Source organism: Rhinatrema bivittatum, chromosome 9 (genome assembly GCF_901001135.1).
Source record: "Rhinatrema bivittatum chromosome 9, aRhiBiv1.1, whole genome shotgun sequence".
Classification (NCBI taxonomy): domain Eukaryota; kingdom Metazoa; phylum Chordata; class Amphibia; order Gymnophiona; family Rhinatrematidae; genus Rhinatrema; species Rhinatrema bivittatum.
The window spans coordinates 240,560,449-240,577,143 of record NC_042623.1 but is presented as its reverse complement, the minus strand read 5'-3'; the positions used below and the strand labels follow the sequence as shown (position 1 = coordinate 240,577,143).

Genomic DNA, 16,695 nt, shown 5'->3' with positions numbered 1-16,695 from the left:
ACTGACCCCATCCGCTGCATCAATCAAGTCGACATCGGGCCTAGAAAAAACCTCGGAGCACCAATCTAAACATTGGCATCAACATCCTTCGATTCCGGAGTCTCTATTATTCCCGGAGAAGTTGACAGCTAAGCAGCCTCGCTTACAAGAAATACCGAGGCCTTCGACACCGAGGCATTCACCTTCTCTCGAAGTGCCAGACATCGAACCTCCACAGGGCCCTGTGGTAGGACCGATGTCGCTCCCACTGCCACCATGTATAGCTGCTCTGCCTGCATCAGCTACAACGGAGGAACTGAGCGGATTCATCCACCAGGCGGTGCGAGAAGCACTACAGGAGCATCGATGCCAGGGCCATCTCCGAAAACAGGGCCAACACCGATGCCAGTACCCATACCTGGGGCTCCAGAGCATCCGGAATTCTCCATATTTAAAATGTTGATGGATAGACTAGGCGCCCTCATGGGTGCCATCCCACCGCAACCTATCCCTACTAATCCTAGGGGAATAGAGGATGTTCCTGGACAAAACCCCTTTGATAATCCTCAACCGGGACCTGCAGGACTCTTCAGACCACTGGCTCCATCACGTCCACCGAGGTCTTCCCCAACTTCTTCTTCAAAATAAGTGCCAATGACTCATGGGAGGAGAAAAATACTGATTCCTCATCAGAAAGCTTCATGTCTGAGCCATCTCCTCCTGAAGGAAGGAAACATTCTCCACCAGAAGACTTGTCCTTCACTAATTTCATAAAAGATATTGCAGACACAATACCTTTTTAAATTAGTGTCTGAGCAGGATATACAACAGCAGATTCTAGAAGTCTTACAATTCGTAGATCCACCCAAAGTGGTCTTGGCCATTCCTATCCACGAAGTACTTTTGGAATTAGAACACAGGCTCTGGGAACACCCATGTTCCGTTCCACCAATTAATAAAAGAGTGGACACTACGTATCTTGTCCAACATGTTCCTGGTTACCAAAAGTCACAGTTACCGCATCAATATGTAGTAGTAGTCGGCTCAAAAGAAATCCAAAAGAGTACAACCTCATTCCTCTACTCCACCAGGAAAGGAACATCGATTCCTGGATTCTCTAGGTAGAAAGGTATTCCAAGGAGCCATGTTTAACTCCAGGATAGCGTCTTACCAACTATATATGACACAATATCAAAGGAATCTATGGAAGCAGATGCAGGAACTCACTGACTCCCTACCTCAACAGTACCAGGATGCGGCTCGGGCTATCGTACATAAAGGACTTTAAGCTGCAAAGCATGAAGTCCGGGCCGCCTACGACAACTTCGAAACAGCTTCGAGAGTAGCAGTCTCAGGAATCAGTGCACGCCGTTGGGCCTGACTAAAAGCCTCTGACCTCAGGCCTGAGGTACAGGATAAGCTGGTGGATTTACCCTGCATAGGTGACAACCTGTTTGGGTCAAAGGTCCAGGATGCAGTGGCCCAATTAAAAGAACACATGGCGACACTCCGCCAACTATCGTCAGTCCCACAAGACTCTTCTCATCAATGTCTCACCGTCCACCAAGGAAAGAAACCAGGAAACCTTTCTAGAAGCAGAGACGGTATTATCCACCAGCATCCAGGGGTAGATCTTCTCGCTTACAGCAAAGATCTCAGCCCAGATAGCCTAGAACTGCTAGGCTGCCACCGCAGACGGGACCGGCTACAGGTTTTTGAAACCACCACCAGAGAGCAAAAGCCATCTCCTCAATCCCAAACCGAACTTGCCAGTAGGAGGTCGAGTTTTCTTCTTCTACAACCATTGGTTACAGATAACAACAGACCAATGGGTACTCTCACTAATATCACGAGGTTACCAACTCAATTTCCTCTCAATTCCAAGAGACTCTCCTCTAACACCTCTTTTGCAAAGCAAAAATCGCAGAATTATCCACCCTTCTGAGAGCCAGACCAATAGAACCGGTGCCCCGGACTCAGCAAGGCAGAGGATTCTACTCCCCCTATTTCCTCATTCCAAAGAAAACAGAAGGCCTACGTCTCATCCTAGACCTCAGAAATATCAACAAATTTCTAAGGAAAAAAAAGTTCAGGATGGTTTCTTTAGGCACCATGCTTCCCCCTTCTTCAAATAGGGATTGGCTTTGTTTTTTTTATAGCTTTAAGGAGCAATTGGTTCATGAACGGATGAGAGAGGGAACAATTTTAGATCTAATTCTCAGTGGAGACTAGGATTTGGTGAGAGAGGTAACGGTAGTGGGGCAGCTTGGCAATAGTGATCATAATATGATCAAATTTGATTTAATGACTGGAAGGGGGACAGTAAGCAAATCCACGGCTCTCGTGCTAAACTTTCAAAAGGGAAATTTTGATAAAATGAGAAAAATAGTTAGAAAAAAACTGAAAGGAGCAGCTACAAAAGTAAAAAGTGTGCAAGAGGCGTGGTCATTGTTAAAAAAAAAAACCAAAACAAAAAAAAAACCAACCAATCCTAGAAGCATAATCCAGATGTATTCCACACATTAAGAAAGGTGGAAAGAAGGCAAAATGATTACCGACATGGTTAAAAGGGGAGGTGAAAGAAGCTATTTTAGCCAAAAGATCTTCATTCAAAAATTGGAAGAAGGATCCAACAGAAGAAAATAGGATAATGCATAAACGTTGGCAAGTTAAATGTAAGACATTGATAAGACAGGCTAAGAGAGAATTTGAAAAGAAGTTGGCCATAGAGGCAAAAACTCACAGTAAAAACTTTTTAAAATATATGCGAAGCAGAAAACCTGTGAGGGAGTCAGTTGGACTGTTAGATGATCGTGGGGTTAAAGGGCCACTTAGAGAAGATAAGGCCATCGTGGAAAGATTAAATGATTTCTTTTCTTCGGTGTTTACTGAAGAGGATGTTGGGGAGGTACCCGTACTGGAGAAGGTTTTCATGGGTAATGATTCAGATGGACTGAACCAAATCATGGTGAACCTAGAAGATGTGGTAGACCTGATTGACAAACTGTAGTAAATCACCTGGACCGGATGGTATACACCCCAGAGTTCTGAAGGAACTAAAAAATGAAATTTCAGACCTATTAGTAAAAATTTGTAACCTGTCATTACAGTCATCCATTGTACCTCAAGACTGGAGGATAGCTAATGTAACCCCCATATTTTAAAAAGGGCTCCAGGGGCGATCTGGGAAACTACAGACTGGTTAGCCTGACTTCAGTGCCAGGAAAAATAGTGGAAAGTATTCTAAACATCAAAATCACAGAACATATAGAAAGACATGGTTTAATGGAACAAAGTCAGCATAGCTTTACCCAGGGCAAGTCTTGCCTCACAAATCTGCTTCACTTTTTTGAAGGAGTTAATAAACATGTGGATAAAGGTGAACCGGTAGATGTAGTATACTTGGATTTTCAGAAGGCGTTTGACAAAGTTCCTCATGAGAGGCTTCTAGGAAAAGTAAAAAGTCATGGGATAGGTGGCGATGTCCTTTCGTGGATTGCAAACTGGCTAAAAGACAGGAAACAGAGAGTGGGATTAAATGGGCAATTTTCTCAGTGGAAGGGAGTGGACAGTGGAGTGCCTCAGGGATCTGTATTGGGACCCTTACTTTTCAATATATTTATAAATGATCTGGAAAGAAATACGATGAGTGAGATAATCAAATTTGCAGATTTCTTTGCCTTCATTCAGCAAGCAAGTGGTTGGTAAGGAGTATATGGTTTTTCAGGTCTTAGATGACAGGAGAGTCCTGTTGAGGTATCTTAAGGTCACTCCAACATTCAGAATGTTTGATCATCTTTTTGTCTTGTTTAGCGGAGAACAAAAAGGTGAGGCAGCCACAAAAGCTATGGTGATGAGTTGGATTAAAGAGGTGATTACGGCAGCTTATATGGATGTTGGTATTGCCTTGCCTAAGCCGATAGGAGCTCATTCCACGAGAACCCAAGCTACGTCTTGGGCAGAGTTACGGAGATCCGAGTGGCAGCAATCTAGTCTTCATTGCTTACCTTTTCAAAGTATTTCTGCTTGCATGTTCAGATCAGAATAACATAGTAATGATGGCAGAAAAGGACCAGATGGTCCATCCAATCTGCCTAGCAAGCTTCTTATGGTAGTATCTGCTGCTCCGTGCAGGATAGAAAGAGGTATCTTTTTTTTCTTTTTTTTTGTTTTGGTTATATTGCAAGGGGCGTGGGCAGTGTCCTGCCCTCTTCGGGAGTAGCTTGGGTACATCCCACTTATTTGGACTCGACTGATTGAATGAATAGGAAAGTGAAAGTACAGATTACCTGATGATGATTTCCTTTCCTTAAATCCAGCCAGACCAGTCCAGGACCCTCCTGTGCTGCCTTATGTCGGAGTTCTTGTTCAATCTCGGTTAAAAAAAAAAAAAAAAGAGAAAATTGGAAGGAAAACAAACAGGAAACATAGCTAAACTGCTGAAGGAAAATATTGCCTATGGGCACAAAGGCTTTCTTGTCTGCTCCTTAGGCAAGTGGTTTTATGTACATGATCATTCTTTGTTACTTCTGTTGCCTGGTTCTTCTGGAAGTCCACTGGTTGACTTTTTGGCATTTTAGTATTAATGGACTTGGATGTTTCAAGTTGTCCACAGTTAGCTTGTTACATAAATTCTGGCAAGCTGCTGTTAGCACAAATGCATATAAGGGGTGACATCAGCGAACCAGATGATTTCTGTCTCCATCTTCTGGTTGTTATGCGTGACCCACTTGACTGGACTTTAAAGAAAGGAAATTATTAGTAAGATGTAATTTCACCTTATGCAATGACCATGATTCCTCTCTTCTGGGGAATGGGAATACTGCCTCCACAGCATCCTCTGCTTTCGCCAACCCATGAAGCAGAACACTCAACTTGGGGATCGGGCCAGCTCAATACTCGCTTCTTGTCATTTGAACTTAGAGATTAGTAGGTTTAACTGAATATTCAGGCAATGGTTGACAGAAAAATATTAATATTGTGTAATTATCAAGGTAGTCATCAGTGTTTTTCATAGTTCCCATGATGGCTATACAATATTAATAATTTTGTATCAGCTGTTGTCAGAATATTTGGTTAAACTTACATTTTTGACATTTTCCATTATTTTCCATTATGTAAACATTTTTCCCTTTCTTTCTATTACTCTATTTCCCTTGTGTGTATTTGCTTTTTCTGTGTTCGTTTGAGTATTTTTGTATTGCATGGCTGAGAATTATAACTGAAAGGTGACGGCTTTATCTCTTTATTTCTACACAGGGCACATTTTTGTGACGAGGATTATGCCTCTGCCTTACGGAAAAAACAATCTTCTTCTTGGGCATTGAAATGGTAAGTATGGTAAAAGGCTACTAGCTTGTTCTTTTGATTTACAGGTATGAATTCAGTTTTCATGTGGTGGTGGGTTGGTTTGGTTGTTTTTTTTTTTTTTATTCTTTCAAGGGAAATTGTTTTATACTTTGCAATGGAAAGGGTTTATATCAGTTTTGAAAGAAATATTTTCCAAAATGTTCCAATGATTTCTTACCTTTTCTAGAGGTGAAAGACAACATAGGTCCTCTAGTCCTAACACAGAGCATCTACTCCTACATGGCCCACCATGTTTGTAATTAGAAATATTTTGGCAAGATACGTCGTCAGACTATTATAGCTGAAATCAAGTCAAAGTGCTGTTTTGGGAAGCAGGAAAATGGATACATTTGTCTGGTTTTTAAAGCCACAGATTCCACCACAAGAGTTTTTCAGTTAGAATAAATAGAGAAATTACTACTTACCTGATAATTTCCTTTTCTTTAAGGACAGGTGCATCCAAAACCAATGGGTTATGCACCTCTATCAGCAGATGGAGAAAGAGCAAAGCTGACATCATGGTATATATACCTCTGCACTGCCAGTATTCTCTGCAAAAGCCAACTGTAGACAAACTAACAAAATTAGATTATTAACAGATAATCATTCCAGCACTCAGCCAACAGGAAAACATTGAGCTCAGACCAAAGAGTTTAATAACACTAGTTTAGGGACTGGAGTAACACTTATCAGTAACCCCTGGAACACGTAGCCAAGCAGGAGGACAATAGCACAACCATCTGGCAGCCAAGGGCGGGAAGGTGGATCCACCTGTCCTTATTAAAGAAAAGGAAATTATCAGGGCAGTAATAATTTCTCCTTTCTTAGCATACGGACAGGTGGATCCAAAACCAGTGGGATGTACCAAAGCTACTAGCGAGCAGGGCGGGAGGCTGCCTGCAATCCAATCAATACTGCATGTGCAAAAGTTGTGTTGCCTGCACATCCAGGCGGTAATGCTTCGAAAATGTGTGTAAAGCGGACCACATTGCATCTCAGCAAATTTCGACGGGAGACAATAATCTAACTTTTGCCCATGACACTGCCTGAGTCCTAGTGGAATGAGGCCTAACCTGACTAGGTAACGGCTGCTCAGCATCTACATACATGGCTGTGACAGCCTGCTGGATTAAAAAGATAATCGTAGCCTGTGATGCCGGCTTCCCCTATTTACGTCCACTGTGGACAACAAACAGGTGATCCTTCTTCCTGAGAGGTTTAGAAACTTCCAAATACCTCAAGATATGCCTCTTGACATCCAAGGGCCATAACAGGTGATATTCCTCCGATTGTCTTTCCCTGTCCAGAGCCTGCAGGGAACTTGACTGATTCAAATGAAAATCCAAGACCACTTTTGGCAAAAAGGATGGAACATTACGCAGCTGTGTTGCCCTCCCCCGGAGTCACCCATAGAAATGGCTCCCGGCAAGACACGGCCTGCATTTCGGATACTCAATGTGCAGAACAAATTTGCCACAGGAAACACTTTTCAAAGTCAGTAACCTCAAGGAAAGTCTGTGCATTGGTCGAAAAGTGGGGCCTGCCAAAAAATCCAAAATTAGATTAAGACTCCACAAAGGCACCGGTAACTGCAAGGGAGGACGAAGATGCATCACTCATTTTAAGAAATGGGCCACATCTGGATGAGTTAAGGGTCCACCATTCACTTGGCAAAAGCCACTACCTGTACTTTTAATGAATTAAGGAGCAACCCTTTACTCAATCCATCATGCAAAAATTCCAAAATGAGCACAATCTTAACCGAATGAGTTTGTAATATGCTCTCATATATATTTATATATAGAAGTTTCCTATTCTACCTTCCGGTCAGAGACGATTAGGGGGGTTTCGGTAAGACTTCCTCAGATCTCTCTGCTTGGCTCGTCGTACCAATGTCGTTTCTGATCCCGTTGGGGTAAAGGGGAGCTGGTTGAGTGCCCCCACCCCCACCCGGGGGGACTAGGCTTTGTCAGCACACCATGTGGTAGGACACGGCAGTGCCATTTTGTGTGTGCTGTATTGCCCTCCATAGGACATTGGTGCATGCAGAGTGTTGTGCCCACACGCGCATAATGTTGGGTGCGTACCTATGCACACAACCTGGTAAGTGCAGGAGATGAGAAGAAACAGGCGCATGGGCTGTGCATGTACCTTGCCTCGCCTCGCCCTGCTCCGCCTAGGAGCTCGAAATCTGAGCACACAAAATCTTAAACGCAAGCCAATAGAACACACAATTACTGCTGCCAGTGGCAGCCAAGAAAGATAAGTACCTTTCTTTCTGCGCTGCTTATCATATTAGAGCGTCACAGTCTGACCTAGATTCCAACTTTATGTCAGCACTGAGGAAGCCCAAGGAGAGTTGGGTTGCCCAGACTTTGCTAAGCCCGGCTTCTCCCATTCAGAGGATGGGTTAGCCACAGCCTTAACTGGAAATACCGGATCTGAGTACTCCCTTGACTGGGTCATCCATGGGAGAGGGGAATTCAGCGGCACCTACCCTAGTACTTCCTGGGCTAGGCATGGACCTGGCTGCCTTCTCTTGGTTGGAATTTTTTCAGGGTCTACAAGCCTTCATACAAGCACAGTCTACTACCTCACTTGCCCCTGTCTGGATGGACCCTCAGCCGGTAATCCTCCCTCTCCCAGGCTCAGACAAAGAGGACGATCCGGACCCCTAGGAAGAAGGGGAAATTCCCCCTGGGTTAGAACCGTATCAAACCATGTTGCGGTTCTTTCATAGAGACAAATTGCTGGCCTTGGTTTCCCAGACCCTGAAGACACTGGGAGTCCCTGGGACAGATTCTATGATGGAACCAAAGAAGAATCCAATTTTGATCTTCCTAGGGAAAGCCTCTTGCTACTTTCCAGTACTGGAAACCATCCAGGAGTTGATTGACCTGGAATAGGATGCCCCGGAAGCAAGTTTTAAAGGGGATGAGCGTTAGAAGCTCTATACCCACTGGATCCAGCAATGAGAGAGAGTTTGTGTTTCCCTAAAGTGGATGCGCTGGTCTGTACTGTCTGTAAGCGAACAACTATCCCAGAGGAGGGAGGAGCAGCCTTAAAGAATGCACATGATAGACTTGTGGAGTCCAACCTGAAACAAGCCTTTGACACAGCAGCAATGACCTTGCAGATTGCTTCTTGTTGTTCCCTAGAGGCTTGTTCGTGCCTACTCCTCTCTCAGGTGGTGGATGACTCGGGAGTGAATTCCAGAGCGGTTATGGAACCTGTTGCCACCTTTTAGCAGATGTGGGCTCGGATCTAGTCCATACTTTGGCCAGAGGAGTGGCCTCAGTGGGGGTGGCTAGAAGACAGCTATGGCTGCGGAATTGGTCAGCAGATGCAATCTCCAAGGCCAATCTTATGAAGATGTCCTTTAAAGGATCTCTCCTTTTCAGAAGGGAATTGGAAAAGCTCGCCAGTAAATGGGGTGAATCTTCTGTCCCCTGACTATCAGAAGATAAAAGGAAGCAGTTACAGTGCCCCTCGCCTATGAGGGGCCAATCCAGGGGCTCCCAATGTTTTTGCCCCTACAGAAATGCTACATTTCAGAGGTCTCTGCACTTCGGGAAGTCTCAGTCCTTTTGTAGTCGACAGACCAAGAGAGAGGCAGGTTCAGGTTTGTCCTCAACTCCCCCGATGAAAATTTGCCGACCCGCCCTCGAAATGAGCAGAGAGGGGGTCCGACTGTCCCTCTTCAAAATCGCTTTGGACAAATGGGTACTGGAGGTCATATGAGAAGGATATGCGCTGGAATTTCACAGCACTCCTCTGGACATACTCATAATGTCTCCTTGCCACTCCCAGCTCAAGAAGCAGGCAGTGAGGATTACATTTTTTTAAGGCTTCTCAGGATGAGGGCTATAATCCCAGTACTTGTACCCCAGGAAAATATGGGGCATCTATTTCATCATACCCAAGAAGGAAGGTTCCTTTTGCCCCATCCTGGAATTCAAGAGTGTCAACAGACATCTACGAGTGAATCATTTCCGCATGGAAACCTTATGCTCAGTGATAATGGCCATACAATTGGGAGAGTTTTTAAACTCTTGAGGCCTACCTATATATTCCAATCCATCAAGAATACCATTTCCTATGATTTGCGGTACCGGGTTGCTATTATCAGTTCCGGGTACTGCCCTTTGGCCTAGCCACTACCCCCAGAACATTTTCCAAGATTATGATGGTCGTTGCAGCAGCATTGAGAAAAGAGGGAATCTTGGTTCACCTGTACTTGGATGATTGGTTGATCCGGGCCATGTCTGTGGAAGAGAGTCTCCAGTTGACCAACAGGTGACGTTCTTGCTTCAGGAACTCGGTTAGGTAGTAACCTGGACAAGAGCAGTCTCAAGCCTTCCTAGTCTTTCAACTATCTGGGAGTCCAGTTCGACACCAAGTCTTCCTTCCGGCCAGGCAGATAAGGAATTTGATGTCCCAAGTGCGTCAGTTGATGAGCACGATATGCCCGACGGTGTGGAGCTATCTCCAAGTTTTCAGTTTGATGGCGGCATCCCTGGAAGTAGTGCCATGGGCGAGGGCACACATGTGACCACTTCAACGTTCATTGCTGTCATGTTGGAACCCGCAGTCTCAAGATTATTCGATTCACCTCCACTTACTGATGGGAATATGCACTCAGCTCCAGTGGTGGATGTAGGAAGATCATCTGAGCAGGGGTGTGCCCCTGTCCTCCCCGAACTCGCTGGTCCTCACAAAAGATGCAAGTCTTTGGGACTGGGGAGCGCACTGTCAGGAACTGTCTGTCCAGGGACACTGGACTGAAGAAGGGGCTTCTGGAACATCAACTGCCTGGAAGCCTGGGCAGTCAGATTGGTGTGTCTACAATTCAGCCACAGACTCCAGGGTCAAATGGTCCGCATGATGTCTGACAACACGACAGTAGCCTTCATCAACTGCCGGGTGGAACCAAGAGCCAGCAAGTGTCGGGTGGAAATACATTTTCAAATGATCTTGGCCTCCCACATCTCAGGAAAAGACAACATCAGAGCAAACTTTCTAAGCAGGGAGAATCTGGATCCAGAAGAGAAGGTGATGTCAGCCAAAGCCTTTCAGCTGATAGTAGATCACTGGGGCCTCCCGTCTATCGACCTGCTGGCTGCATCTCCCAATGAAAAAGCTCCCCGATTCTTCAGTTGCAGAAGAAATCCGTGATCCCTGGGGATCGATGCTCTCATCTAGACCTGGCTGGAAGAAGAGTTGCTATATGCCTTCCCTCCGAGGCCCCTGCAGAGTAATTCGCAGAATCGAGCACCACAGGGGATTAGTCCTACTAGTAGCTCCAGATTGGCCCAGGTGTCTGAGGTATGCAGGAACCTGGGCCAGAAATGTAGGCAACAGACGTTTGTGTGTTTGTGTTTCCCAACCCTCCCACCCCTCTCCCATCCACCCCTAGCTCATCCTTTTAATTTATATGCAGGTGTCATCTCACACTTAATTTTTTTTTTTTTTTTGTTAAAAGGCAGATTTTTTTTAATTTATTTTTATTATTATTATTATTATTTATTTATTTTTTTTTTAACTCAGAAATTCCCCATATCTTATCAAGAGTTTGATCATTCCCTTGTAGGTCACTACCAAGTATATAGTGAATACACTAATGTATTTAAAGGACCCTAATCATACATAATCCTACATCCATAGCAACCTAAAACTTAACTAGGAACTGAACACATTTAAGATGAAGGCAGCAGTCCAGCAGCAAGAGGGGGGCCTCCCAGTCTTTTGCATAGAGTATCACAAGTATGATTTTTTACCCGCCGGTGAGAAATTGTATGTGTGTATCTGATGCAAAAAGCTCCTGTCTCTCAGAGAACAAGCCCAGTCTCTGGAGGCTACAGTGGCAGATCTGGAGGAGCTGAGGCAGACAGAGGTATATAGATGAGACCTTCATGGACATAGTAGCCAAGTCCCAACTCCAGTCTGGCATCCCGGGTGCTGCATTGGAGGAGGAAGGTCTCATGATCGGAGAGCATCAACCTGGTGCAGCAGGAAAGGATCCTGTAGCAAGGACCTGCTTTCCAGGTGGTGAATCGTCTTATTGCACCGAAGATGTCTCCCAGAGCTTCTGCCAAGGAGGGAAGGGTTAGGTCTGCAGTCATACTTGGTGATTCGATTATTAGGAATGTAGACAGCTGGGTGACTGGGCGTGAGGACCGCTTGGTAACATGCCTACGTGGTGTGAAGGTGGTGGACCTCATGCGTCACCTAGATAGGATTTTAGACAGTGCTGGGGAGAAGCCGGCTGTCGTGGTACATATGGGCACCAACGACATAGGAAAATGTGAGAGGGAGGTTCTGGAAGCCAAATTTAGGCTCTTAGGTAGAAAGCTGAAATCCAGAACCTCCAGGGTAGCATTCTCTGAAATGCTCCCTGTTCCACGCGCAGGTCCCTAGAGGCAGGCAGAGCTCCGGAGTCCCAGTGCATGGATGAGACAATGGTGCAGGGAAGAGGGATTCAGTTTTGTAAGAAACTGGGGATCCTTTTGGGGAAGGAAGAGCCTTTTCCGAAGGGATGGGCTCCACCTTAACCAGGGTGGAACCAGGCTGCTGGTGCTAACCTTTAAAAGCTGCTCTCTCTCCTTTTTAAACTAGAACAAAGGGGAAAGCTGACAGTCGTTCAGCGGCGCATGGTTTGGAGGGAGATATCTTCAAAGAATACTAATGAAGCATTAGAGTTAGGGCATTCCAAAAGAGAGGTTCCGATAATAAGAAAAGTGGTCCAAGTGCCTATAACTAAAATCTTACCTGAGGTAAAAGATTCCAATTTATCCCTGTCAACTGAAAAGTATAATGTAAATACAAACAAAAAAACTCACTTTGAAATGTTTGTTTGTTAATGCCAGAAGTCTAAGAAGTAAGATGGGAGAATTAGAATGTATAGCAGTGAATGATGACATAGACTTAATTGGCATCTCAGAGACATGGTGGAAAGAGAATAGCCAATGGGTTAGTGCTATACCAGGGTATAAATTATATCGCAATGACAGAGAGGAACATCTTGGTGGCGCTTTGTCTGGGATGGCATAGAGTTCAACAGGTTAAAGATACTGCATGAGACTAAATGTATAATCAAATCTTTATGGGTATTAATCCCTTCTGTGATGGAGAAGAGAATAGTGATAGGAGTATACTACTGTCCATCTGGCCAAAATGGTGAGACGGACAATGAAATCCTAAGAGAAATTAGGGAAGCTAATCAAACTAGTGCTGTAATAATGGGAGATGTCAGTTACCTCAGTATTGATTGGGTAAGTGAAATATCAGGGCATGCTAGAGAGAGAGAGTTTCTGGATGGAATAAAAGACAGTTTAATGGAGCAATTGGTTCAGGAGCTGACGAGAGAGGGAGCAAATTTAGATCTAATCCTCATTGGAGCACAGGATTTGGTGAGAGGTAACAGTGGTAGGGCCACTTGGCAATAGTGGTCATAATGTGATCAAATTTGAATTAATGACTGGAAGGGGGACATTATGTAAATCTATGGCTCTAGCACTAAACTTTCAAAAGGGAAACTGACAAAATGAGAAAAATAGAAAAAAACTGAAAGGTGCAGCTACAAAGGTAAAAAAAAATGTGCATCAGGCATGGACCTTGATAAAAAAAAACAAAAAACCCAAAAACAAAACCCCTCCTAGAAGCACAGATCAGATGTATTCCATGCATTAAGAAAGGTGGAAGGAAGGCAAAACGATTACCGGCATGGTTATAAGGTGAGGTGAAAGAGGCTATTTTAGCCAAAAGATCTTCATTCAAAAATTGGAAGAAGGATCCATCAGGAGAAAATAGGATAAAGCAAAAACATTGGCAAGTTAAATGTAAAACATTATTAAGACAGCCTTAGAGAAAATTTGAAAAGATGTTGGCCATAGAGGCAAAAACCCAAAACGGTCCCACACAGGAGGCTTGTGAATAAAATGAGAAGCTTAGGAGTGAGTGCCAAGGTGGTGGCCTGGATTGCAAACTGGTTGACGGACAGAAGACAATGTGTGATGGTAAATGGAACTTACTCTGAAGAGAGAGTGATGTTAAGCAGAGTGTCGCAAGAATTGGTGTTGGAACTGGTCCTGTTCAATATCTTTTGAGCGACATTGCGGATGGGATAGAAGGTAAGGTTTGTCTTTTTTTTTTTGAGGATGTTACTAAGATCTGCAACAGAATGGACACGCCTGAAGGAGTGGAGAGAATGAGATGGGATTTAAGGAAGCTGGAAGAATGGTCAAAGATAGATATGGCAGCTGAGATTCAATGCCAAGAAGTGCAAAGTCTTGCATATGGGATGTGGAAATCCGAAAGAACTGTATTTGATGAGGGGTGAAGGGCTGATGTGCACGGAGCAGGAGAGAGACCTTGGGGTGATAGTGTCTATCGATCTGAAGTCAGCGAAACAATGTGACAAGGCGATAGCTAAAGCCAGAAGAATGCTGGGCTGCATAGAGAGAGGAATATCTAGTAAGAGAAAGGAAGTGATGATCCCCTTGTGAGGCCTCACCTGGAGTACCGTGTTCAGTTCTAGAGACCATGTCTCCAAAGGGACAGAGACAGAATGGAGAAGGTCCAGAGAAGGGCTACCAAAAAGGTGGATGGTCTTCATAAATTGACTTATGAGGAGAGATTGAAGAACCTAAATATGTATACCCTAGAGGACAGGAGGAGCAGGGGTGATATGATACAGACTTTCAGATACTTGAAAGGTTTTAATGATCCATGGTCAACAACAAACCTTTTCCTTTGGAAAAAAATCAGTAGAATTAGGGGTCACAATTTGAAACTCCAGGGAGGAAGACTCAGAACCAATGTCAGGAAGTATTTCTTCATGGAGAGGGTGGTGGATGCCTGGAAGTCCCTTCCGGAGGAAGTGGTGAAGACTAAAACAAAGTGAAGGATTTCAAAGGGGCATGGGATAAACACTGTGGATCCATAAAGGCTAGAGCAGCGCTACTCAACCAGTGTGTCGCGTCTTCCGGTGTTCCACTGCCCGTTGCACTTCCCTTCTCCCTTTTTCCAGCCTCCACGGGCCAATTGGAAGCCTTCTTTCTTCCTACCCCATTGCCCAATGGGAAGCCTCCTTCATTCTGCCTGCCCCCACGCAGACCAATCGGAAACCTCCTCCCTTCTATCTACCAGTGGAAGTAGGAAGAAGGAAGGAAGCCTTTGATTGGCCAGTGAGGCAGGCATTGCCTAGCCCGGGGGTGGGATGGGAGAAATAGCAGTTTCGAACTCCAATGAAGCAAGGCCGCCATAGCCCGTGGCGGCGAAGAGGAAACCCAACTCCGACCGAGGCCACTACGGGAGCCCATTCCCATGGTGGCGCAAAAAGAAGGCCCGCCGGAGTAAAGCCGTGGCGGAACTGGAGCCCATCCCTGCAGTGAAGAAAGAATACGTTTTTTGGTGAGAGCTGGTGTGTCTGTGTGATTGAATGGGTGCCTGGGTGAGAGCTTGTGTCTGTGGGTGTGAATGGATACATGGGTGAGAGCTGGTGTGAATGGGTGCTTGGGTTAGAGCTTGTGTGGGTGTGAATGGATACATGGGTGAGAGCTGGTGTGAATGGATGCTTGGGTGAGAGCTTGTGTGGGTGTGAATGGAAGCTTGGGTGAGAGCTGGTGTGAATGGGTGCTTGGGTGAGAGCTGGTGTGAATGGGTGCTTGGGTGAGAGCTGGTGTGAATGGATGCTTGTGTGGGTGTGAATGGAAGCTTGGGTGAGAGCTGGTGTGTGTGAGGGTGCCTAGGTGAGAGCTTGTGGGTGTAAATGGGTGCCAGGGTGAGAGCTAGTGTGTATGGGGTGAGTTCTTATATCTGTGGGTGTGAATGGAAGCCTGGGTGAGAGCTTGTGTCTGTGGATGTGAATGGAAGCCTGGGTGAGAGCTGGTGTGAGTGGGTGCTTGGGTGAGAGCTTGTGGTGAATGGGTGCTAGAGCATTTGTGTGTGATTGAGAGCTTGTATATAAGAGACCATGTGTGTGATTGAGAGAGAGAGACTGGTCCTGGGGTCTAATTGGAGGTGTGTGTGTGAGTGAATGGTTGTGGGCGCTAAGGAAGAGGACTAAGGACAAAGCTTCAGCCCTTGCTGCTTCTGGTGAGTGCTATTGGCCTGAAAGGGAAAGGAGTAGGAGAGTTCCTGGAGAGGGTAAGTAAAGGTGACTTTTTAAATTTATTTTTCTTGATTGACTGCCATTTTAATTATTGGGTATTATGCAATGTCTGCTGTTTTGAAATATTTTATTGATATTTGGACATGTTTTAATAATTTTTATGAGTTTTTAATTGTTGGATATTATTCTGTTCAGCAGCTGTTTTGTAACATTTTTAGTATAGCTTTACAATTATTTCTTTGTGGGACTCTATAGCAGCTTGGCTTATTCTGTTTTCCCAATAGGAAATGTATTAGTGTTTAGGGCCTGGTTTAATAGTTGTATTTCTTATATAGGATTGTTACTTTTATGTATGTATGTATGTATGTATGTATGTATGTATACACTTTGTGCAGGTTAGTTTGTGTGCATTATTGCAAATCCTGAGAGTCTGTTAGTTGCTATATTTCTCTTTCCATTTCTCCAGCTTCGCACTGCATGCAGAGTGGCTTTTTTGGTTTTCCATTCCAGTTTCTGTCTCCATATTTATAATTAGTGGTTTTTCTGTACTTGGTGAAGGGTGTGTGACCGAGGTGAGGTATTTAACTAGCATGTAGGCATTTGTATCAATCTTATTTGTTGTGTTTTCTCAATAGGATATGCATTAGTGGTAAATTACTGTCTTTTCATAAGGAAGACTATTTTGCTTGGTAGTAAAAGGAGTTTGTTTTGCTTTTACTGGGATGTCTTCAGAACATATTTTTGTATGGCAAGTTGTACAGGGTAATGCCCTAAATCTGCTCTGCACTCATTGCTGGGGGTTGAGGGGATTCCTGTGGATGCAGAGTGCATGTTTACATTTAACCCCGTGATGGTCACATGTTCAGCGTGTCACGCATGTGAGAACCATCTGTCAGGTGTGTCCCGGCCAAAAAAAGGTTGAGAACCACTGGGCTAGAGGATGGGAATGAAGAAGAAGAGCCATGGGGGTGGCTTGCTGGAATGGTGGCTACTACCTGGTGATTACTACTCTTACTCAATATGCCTTCACACAGTTAATGCAACTCCAACATTGCTCTCTGCTTCAACAGCAAGGGGAAATTTGGAAAAGAGGATTTGCATTCAGACAACATTCAACAAGGCATTGATCTGTGCAGTCTTGGTAAACAAGCATCTGGGTAACTTGCTTGATGTGGCGGTTACTACCCTTAACCATTAAGCCTTATGATTCACCTTTGATACAACTCCAACATTACTCTGCATCAACGGCAGGGGGT

At 44.6% G+C, this 16,695-nt stretch overlaps 1 protein-coding gene across 2 annotated transcripts in view; it reads left to right on the top strand.

Moving 5' to 3' along the window:
* TTC14 (tetratricopeptide repeat domain 14) overlaps window positions 1–16,695 on the top strand; it is a 109,058-nt gene that overhangs the window by 25,921 nt on the left and 66,442 nt on the right. For both annotated transcript variants that reach the window (XM_029616300.1, XM_029616299.1), the window contains one exon: window positions 5,239–5,310. In XM_029616300.1, the coding sequence (XP_029472160.1) occupies window positions 5,239–5,310 (72 nt within the window). The remainder of the gene's footprint in view (window positions 1–5,238; window positions 5,311–16,695) is intronic.